Source organism: Staurois parvus, unplaced genomic scaffold (genome assembly GCF_062004578.1).
Source record: "Staurois parvus isolate SC_StPar_1 unplaced genomic scaffold, SC_StPar_1.0 ptg003243l, whole genome shotgun sequence".
NCBI classification, from domain to species: Eukaryota; Metazoa; Chordata; class Amphibia; order Anura; family Ranidae; genus Staurois; species Staurois parvus.
Genome location: NW_028321039.1, coordinates 66,961 through 76,178, shown reverse-complemented (window position 1 = coordinate 76,178; position 9,218 = coordinate 66,961). Strand labels below are relative to the sequence as shown.

At 46.0% G+C, this 9,218-nt stretch overlaps 1 protein-coding gene across 1 annotated transcript in view; it reads right to left on the bottom strand.

Annotated features, from left to right (window-relative positions):
- Window positions 1-680: 680 nt before the first annotated feature.
- Window positions 681-9,218, bottom strand: part of LOC149428439 (alpha-1-antiproteinase-like) — a 28,319-nt gene continuing 19,781 nt past the window's right edge. The window contains exons 4-5 of the mRNA XM_089667403.1: window positions 4,319-4,463; window positions 681-980 (exon numbers count right to left, since the gene is read on the bottom strand). Coding sequence (XP_089523529.1) covers window positions 789-980; window positions 4,319-4,463 — 337 coding nt within the window. The 3' untranslated portion in view covers window positions 681-788. The remainder of the gene's footprint in view (window positions 981-4,318; window positions 4,464-9,218) is intronic.

Sequence of the window (9,218 nt, the reverse complement as noted above, 5' to 3'; positions counted from 1 at the left end):
CCAAAAATTATAATTTTCTAAATTTTGTTTACATTTTAAATTTTTTTATATTATTTATGGGTTTTTTTTCTAACATACTGTCACCCTAGCAGTAGTGTCACCATAGTGACACTGTACTACTTGTGGGGGGTGATGAAGATTTTTTTTTTTTACACTGATTGCTTTTACACCCATAAAGGCTGTAAAAGCAATCATTTCCCTTTTCTCTGGCTGTATTCCTGCAGCCATTGATAAATACTGTGTGAGCTGTCATTGGTCACAGCTTGTCACATGGTACAAGACTGTTGTGAATGGCCCTGTACCATGTGACCTCTGTGATCATTCACAGATTTCACTCGTAGAAAGCAATGATGTCAGGAAGTTACATCTTGCTTACTGTTCATGTGATCACTGATTGGCCAATCAGTGATCACATGATCGGGACCTCACACAGAAGTCCTGTACAGCGATTGGTGTCTGGAGGACACAGCGGGCACCAGGTTGCGGTGCCATGTGCTCCAGGGGAGCGCACACAGACGGGAAGCGGGGAGGACGTTTATATACAGGGGACAGACGGGAAGTGGTTAATGCAACATTGATGCACAGCATAACATGCATCAGCCTGCTGCTGTGACCAGGACCTAAAATCCTATCAAAGATAAAAGTAAATGCAATATAGTAAAGAAAGGAGAGAAAACAGATATAAAAAACAGATTTTATTTTTGTCAGTAAATTTGGGGCCCCGACTAATTTAATGCTCATGACCCTTCATCAGCCGTATGAGAAATCAGCAACCACCTCTCATGGTTTCAGCAATTCTCTGGTTTCCAGACTCTCCCCGTGAAGAGAATGGTATTGGTAGGTTTATGTAGGAAGGTTATCAGGAAGGGGCGGTTCGCGACAACTTGAAACGGTAGACTTAGTTTTGTGATGACAGCTGCCGATGCCCCAGCGGCCTCCGATCCCTTCTCATCGACTTTCAACACGGCTTTATGAATTGCCTGGAGAATAAAAGATAACAAAAATAAAAGGGTAAAACGATACATACACATAACAGCTATTCATAACAAAGAAACAATGTATCACACCGACATGACATGTGAGTAATGTGCTGACACAGGTATTATTGACTAGGGAAGAGTGGAGTGATCTTTGAAAAATGGATTTTGTGTCAAAATGAGTAATTTCATTGTCAGCAAAATTTCTCTCAATTTCTCCAATAAAGCAGTTTAGGCAAAATGTTCTTCTATTGGGTGAGGACATACACTATATTGCCCTAAGCATTGGCCCTGCCCTCCAAATCATGTGATTCAGGTGTTCCAATCCCCTCCATATCATGTGATTCAGGTGTTCCAATCCCCTCCATATCATGTGATTCAGGTGTTCCAATCCCCTCCATGGACACAGGTTAAGGGTTGGGGTTAATGGCAATGATTAGGGTTAGCAGAAATTGTTAGGGCTAGTGTTTCAAATTTCAGATTCTGCTTTCACCTCTGTCACTCCTTGCCCACTGCTGACCCTGGCTGTCCTTGTGATCGGTCTAACAATGGAATGTCCCCCCCCACACACAGAAATGATCGGTCTAACAATGGAATGTTCGGTGTAACACTGAGAGACAGAATACAACAACAAATTCAGCAGAAATGCGTCTAACAAATGATGACTGATCTGCATGTTCATGAGGGAAAGAAGGATTTGATCCCCTTCACAAAACATGACTTAGTACTTGGTGGCCAATCCCTTGTTGGCAATCACAGAGGTCAGACGTTTCCTGGAGTTGGCCCCCAGGTTTGCACACATCTCAGGAGGGATTTTGGCCCACTCCTCTTGGCAGATCCTCTCCAAGTCATTAAGGTTTGGTGGCTGACGTTTGGCAACTCGAACTTTCAGCTCCCTCCACAGATTTTTTAATCGGATGAAGGTCTGGAGACTGGCTAGGCCACTCCAGGACCTTAATGTGCTTCTTCTTGAGCCGCTCCTGTGTTGCCTTGGCCGTGTGTTTTGGGTCATTGTCATGCTGGAACACCCATCCACCACCCATTTTCAATGCCCTGGCTGAGGGAAGAAGGTTCTCACCCAAGATTTGAGGGTACATTGCCCCGTCCATCGTCCCTTAGATGTGGTGCAGTTGTCCTGCAGAAAAACACCACCAAAGCAGAATGTTTCCACCACCATGTTTCACAGTTGGGATGGTGTTCTTGGGGTCATAGGCAGCATTCCTCCTCCTCCAAACACAGCGAGTTGAGTTGATGCCAAAGAGCTGGATTTTGGTCTCCTCTGACCACAACACTTCCCACCAGTCCTCCTCGGCATCATTCAGATGTTCAGTGGCAGACTTCAGCCTGGCCTGGACATGTGCTTTCTTGAGCAGAGGGACCTTGCGGGCACTGCAGGATTTCAGTCCTTGTCGGCGTAGTGTGTTACCAATTGTTTTCTTGGTGACTGTGGTCCCAGCTGCCTGGAGATCATTGACAAGATCCTCACGTGTAGTTCTGGGATGATTCCTCACTGTTCTCATGATCATTGACACTCCACAAGGTGAGATCTTGCATGGTGCACCAGACCTAGGGAGACTGACACTTGTTTTGTGTTTCTTCCATTTGTGAATGATTGCACCAACTGTTGTCACCTTCTCACCAAGCTGCTTGGCCATCGTTTGGTAGCCCAGTCCAGCCTTGTGTAGGTCTACCATCTTGTCCCTGACATCCTTGGACAGCTCTTTGGTCTTTGCCATGGTGGAGAGTTTGGAATCTGATGGTTTGATGGCTCCTGTGGACAGGCGTCTTTTATACAGGTAACACAATGAGATTAGCAGCACTCCCTTTAAGAGACTGCTTCTAATCTCAGCTTGTTACCTGTATGAGAGACACCTGGGAGCCAGAAATCCTGCTGAATGATAAGGGATCAAATCCTTCTTTCCCTCATGAACATGCAGATCCGTCATCATTTGTTAGACGCATTTCTGCTGAATTTGTTGTTGTATTCTGTCTCTCAGTGTTACACCGAACATTCCATTGTTAGACCGATCATTTCTGTGTGAGGGGCGAACATTCCATTGTTAGACCGATCATTTCTGTGTGAGGGGCGAACATTCCATTGTTAGACCGATCGTTTCTGTGTGAGGGGCGAACATTCAGCATCAGCAGGGGAGCAAATATGCATTTCCTTCACTGTATATGTCAATATATTTGGGAAGAATATTTTTAAAATATATTTCAAATATATTTTTCTTCTATGTGGGTAAGGAGATCCCCCCCCCCCCCTCACTATTTGTCCCGTTTACCATTATCATTGGAAGTGAAAGTTAAAGATAATCCCAAATTTTGATGTTGTCACCAGAACAGGAATAGAGGGAAAATCTTCCCATGGGGACACCAGTTTTGGTGACGGATGTCCTCTCACTTCCTGTTTGGCTCTCCGCAATGCAACACAAAAAAAATCTGACAGGGGTTATAACTCTTCCTTACGCTATCAAAAATGATAAAAAAAAATGTTTTGCCTATAGTTCTACTTGGATTTTAAAGTGGTAAACTCACATTGAATAGCAGCTGATACCAGCCAAAAAGTGCATCCAATCTAGGCATAGGACTGTATTCCCGTGGGCTGCTTGGAATTCGCACAATTGCATCGCGGTACGTGATGACGTCACTTCTGTAAGCCCCACCCGACGCGTTTCAGCACAGATGACGTCGTTAGGGGGGATGAGCCAACGTGATATTACTTTGCAAAGATAGGGCTTAGGAAAGTGATTGTCTTCTTAAAGTCAAAATATGAGAAAAACATCCTCTGCACTGCAATTACCTGAAGTAACATGATGTTGGATCAGGGGCGGACTGACCATTTGGAAACTCGGGCACTGCCTGCAGGGCCCGGGGTCAGTAGGGAGCCCCATGAGATGCCCCTGGTACCTTTTTCATAGGCTTTTTTGAGTTTGGGCAAGGACACAGGGGCCCCATGATCCCCTATTGCCCGGGGGCCCCATGAGTTGTCAGTCCGCCCCTGTGTTGGATTCAACTTTCGCGTCTTATTACAGAGTGAAGCTGCCTATGGATGATGCCAAGTCAGCAGGTGATTTTATTGCTGGGTCTAAGCAGGTACGCAAATGCTGAAAGCGGCATTAGAAACAGAACAGTGATCATATTGAAACCCAACTTTCGGCCAAAGAGCCACTAAAGGGAAAAACTACATTCCATTTATGTAATTCGATAGCAGAAAACGTTTACAGAATACGTTAAAAATTTGTAAAGTTCCATCAATATCTGTTTCCGGGTGAACCCCAAAAATAGTGAATGCTGCCTGTTTATAGATCAATGAGCAGTACACTGAACACACAACTCACCTCGGACACCTCAACGGGATCCTTTGTAATTCCAGAAAGATCGACTTTGCTGGAAAAGAGGTCCTTCATCCCCATTTCAGGTAATTCGTTCTTCAGATTAATCGTAGCGGAAACACAAAATTTAGGGATCGATAACAAGATTTCCCTGTGGAGAAAACATGGCAGTTGGCGGGGTGGAAGTATCACGGTTTCGTAAAGAGAACCAATCCTCAAAAGCTTCCCATTATAATCCCAATCTCCAGTTCTAACACTTCGGAAGAATGATGATTTTTTTTTTGATTTTTTTGCACACGTGAAAAACTGCATTTTTGGCTATAAAATCCACTTAAAATGAGAAAAACATGAAATATTTTCTGAAAACAGAGAACCTGGAGGAACAAAAGGATCGTTGGAGCAAATCTTTAGGTTGCACAATATTCACACAACTGTTTACTAAATGCAGATTTCAGGAAAAAATTCCCCCCCCCCTTGAAATGTCCCCCATGTTGTCATGTTACAATGTATTCCCCTCCCCCCTGAAATGTCCCCCATGTTGTCATGTTACAATGTATTCCTCTCCCCCCTGAAATGTCCCCCATGTTGTCATGTTACAATGTATTCCCCCTCCCCCCCCCTGAAATGTCCCCCATGTTGTCATGTTACAATGTATTCCCATCCCCCCTGAAATGTCCCCCATGTTGTCATGTTACAATGTATCCCCCCCCCCCCGAAATGTCCCCCATGTTGTCATGTTACAATGTATCCCCCCCCCCGAAATGTCCCCCATGTTGTCATGTTACAATGTATTCCCCCTCCCCCGAAATGTCCCCCATGTTGTCATGTTACAATGTATTCCTCTCCCCCCTGAAATGTCCCCCATGTTGTCACGTTACAATGTATTCCCCCCCCTGAAATGTCCCCATGTTGTCATGTTACAATGTATTCCTCTCCCCCCTGAAATGTCCCCCATGTTGTCATGTTACAATGTATTCCCCCCCCGAAATGTCCCCCATGTTGTCATGTTACAATGTATTCCCCCTCCCCCGAAATGTCCCCCATGTTGTCATGTTACAATGTATTCCTCCCCCCCCCTGAAATGCCCCCATGTTGTCATGTTACAATGTACTCCCCCTCCCCCCCTGAAATGTCCCCCATGTTGTCATGTTACAATGTATTCCCCCCTCCCCCTGAAATGTCTCCCATGTTGTCATGTTACAATGTATTCCCCCCTCCCCCTGAAATGTCCCCCATGTTGTCATGTTACAATGTATTCCCCCCTCCCCCTGAAATGCCCCCCATGTTGTCATGTTACAATGTATTCCCCCCTCCCCCTCAAATGCCCCCCATGTTGTCATGTTACAATGTATTCCCCCTCCCCCCTGAAATGTCCCCCATGTTGTCATGTTACAATGTATTCCCCCTCCCCCGAAATGTCCCCCATGTTGTCATGTTACAATGTATTCCCCCTCCCCCGAAATGTCCCCCATGTTGTCATGTTACAATGTATTCCCCCTCCCCCCTGAAATGTCCCCCATGTTGTCATGTTACAATGTATTCCCCCTCCCCCGAAATGTCCCCCATGTTGTCATGTTACAATGTATTCCCCCTCCCCCCTGAAATGTCCCCCATGTTGTCATGTTACAATGTATTCCCCCTCCCCCGAAATGTCCCCCATGTTGTCATGTTACAATGTATTCCCCCCTCCCCCTGAAATGCCCCCCATGTTGTCATGTTACAATGTATTCCCCCCTCCCCCTCAAATGCCCCCATGTTGTCATGTTACAATGTATTCCCCCCTCCCCCTGAAATGTCCCCTATGTTGTCATGTTACAATGTATTCCCCCCTCCCCATGAAATGTCCCCCATGTTGTCACGTTACAATGTATTCCCCCCTCCCCATGAAATGTCCCCCATGTTGTCATGTTACAATGTATTCCCCCTCTCCCCCTGAAATGTCCCCCATGTTGTCATGTTACAATGTATTCCCCTCCCCCCTGAAATGTCCCCCATGTTGTCATGTTACAATGTATCCCCCACCCCTGAAATTTCCCCCATGTTGTCATGTTACAATGTATTCCCCCTCCCCCCTGAAATGTCCCCCATGTTGTCATGTTACAATGTATCCCCCTCCCCCCTGAAATATCTCCCATGTTTTCATGTTACAATGTATTCCCCCTCCCCCCTGAAATGCCCTCCATGTTGTCATGTGACAATGTATTCCCCTCCCCCCTGAAATGTCCCCCATGTTGTCATGTGACAATGTATTCTCCCTCCCCCCCTGAAATGTCCCCCATGTTGTCATGTGACAATGTATTCTCCCTCCCCCCTGAAATGTCCCCCATGTAGTCATGTTACAATGTATCCCCCCCATGTTGCCATGTTACAATGTACCCCCCCCCATGTTGTCATGTTACAATGTATGTATCAGGATTGGATGTGATGGACACAAAGTGGCACATAATTGTGAAGTGGAAGGAAAGTGAGAAATGGTTTCCAACATTTGTGACCAATAAATCTGTGAACAGTGTGGCGGCATTTGTATTCGGCCCCCCGGAGTCAATACTTTGTAGGACCCCCTTTGGCTGCAATTCCAGCTGAAAGTCTTTTTGGGGATGTCTCTTTGCACATCTAGAGAGGGACATTTCTGCCCGTTCTTCTTTGCAGAATCCCTCAAGCTGTCAGATTGGATGGAGAGCGTCTGGGAACACCAATTCTCAGGTCTGGCCACAGATTCGGGATTTGGGTCTGGACTGTGACTGGGCCATTCTAACACATGAAGATGCTTTGATCGGAACCATTCCATTGTAGCTCTGGCTGGATGTTTCGGGTCGTTGTCCTGCTGGAAGGGGAACCTCCGCCCCGGTCTCAAGTCTTCTGCAGACACTAACAGGTCTTCTTCTAAGATTGCCCTGTATTTGGCTCCATCCATCTTCTGATCAACTTTGACCAGCTTCCCTGTCCCTGCTAAAGAAAAGCATCCCCACCACATGATGCTGCCACCACCATGTTTCACGGTAGGGATGATGTGTTCAGGGGGATGGGCAGTGTTAGTTTTCCCCCACACATAGCGTTTTGCTTTTAGGCCAAAAAGTCTAATTTTGGTCTCCTCTGACCAGAGCCCCTTCTTCCACGTTTTCTGTGTCCCCCACATGGCTTCTCACAAACTGCAAACGGGACTTCTTATGGCTTTCCTCCAACAATGGCTTTCTTCTTGTCACTCTTCCATAAAGGCCAGATTTGTGGAGTGATGACTAATAGTTGTCCTGTGGACAGATTCTCCCCCCTGAGCTGTCGATCTCTGCAGCTCCTCCGGAGTTCCCATGGGCCTCTTGGCTGCTTCTCTGATGAACGCTCTCCTTGCCCGGCCGGTCAGTTTAGGAGGACGGCCATGTCTTGGTAGGTTGGCAGTTGTGCCATAATCTTTCCATTTCCAGATGGTGGATTGAACACAGTGCTCCGTGAGATGGTCAAAGCTTAGGATAGTTTTTTAACCTTGCCCTGTTTTAAACGTATCCACAACTTTATCCCTGACCTCTCTGGTGTGTTCCTTGGCCTTCATGATGCTGTTTCTTCACTAATATTCTCTGCAAACCTCTGAGGGCTTCACAGAACAGCTGGATTTATACTGAGATCACATGACACACAGGGGGACTCTGTTTACTAATTAGGTGACTTCTGAAGGCAATTGGTCCCACTAGATTTTAGTTAGGGGGATCAGAGTAAAGGGGGCCGAATACAAATGCCGCCACACTTTTCAGATATTTATTTGTAAAAAATGTTGAAAACCATTTGTCATTTTCCTTCTACTTCATAATTATATGCTCCTTTGTGTTGGTCCATCACATCCAATCCCAATAAAATACATTGACGTTTTTGGTTGTAACAGGACAAAATATGGAAAATTTCAAGGGGTATGAATACTTTTTCAAGGCACTGTAATACCTAATTTTTGGTAAAATATAAAAGATGAGGTTTTATCGAGCAAAAAATACCAAGCACTCCGAGTCCTAATATCGTAAAAATAAAAATGAACACAAAAAACTTCATAGGTGATGCCTTAAAGCCTTTACGGCTCATCAATGTAGAGTTAACTGTGAGCTCTGGTGGTATAATTATTTCTCTCACTCCAACATTCGGTGATACCTCACATGTGGGGTGTATTGGGGTTTACACATATGTAATGTACAGCAGGGCAGCGGGGGTTACATTTACAGATTTTTTTTTTAATTTCTTGCTATGACAAGGGGTTATCAAGCCCCATGTGATAGCAATGGGCAGGTGACAGGTACTCTTTATGGAGACATTGGAGGTCTAATAGGCCCAAATGTCTCCTCTGCCCTCCAAAAAGCATCCAACTGAGTAGAGATCTGCATGGTTACATGCTTCTCCGGCTTTCGGGGATCAGGGAATGAACGTTCCTTGGTCACCTCCTGATCACCATTTTTAAGCTCTCTGATGTGGTCCCGGGTTCCTGGTATGAGCGGGAGAGCCTGGGAACCAAATGGGGTGAAACACACCACCAACACTGAGAAAGTGTGTAATGCCTTCCAGGGTAGTCAGGCTGTTTTTTTCTTCTTTCTTTTTTTAGGCAGAGGCTGAGTAGCAGCTCGGAATGAGTCAGCCTATGAGTGAGGCAGGAGTTGACCTCAGGACAGACTGGGAGGCTCTAACAGGTCAGGGCCTCTGGAGCCCTTCCACCTCTCTAGAAACCTGAGAGCTCTAGAGGAGAGGTGGAGGAAGGGAGGAGGCCCTGATCTGCATGTTTGAGGTACTATGGCCAATTCCCCGGCAGGACAACAGGGCAACCCTCAAAAGTGGCAGAGCTTGGGGTTGAAGGGGTCAGTGTCAGGTGGAAGAAGGAGTAAGGAAGGCTGGATTGTGGAGCCTGGGAGGGGGCCTACCTACAGGCAGCATGCCTGAA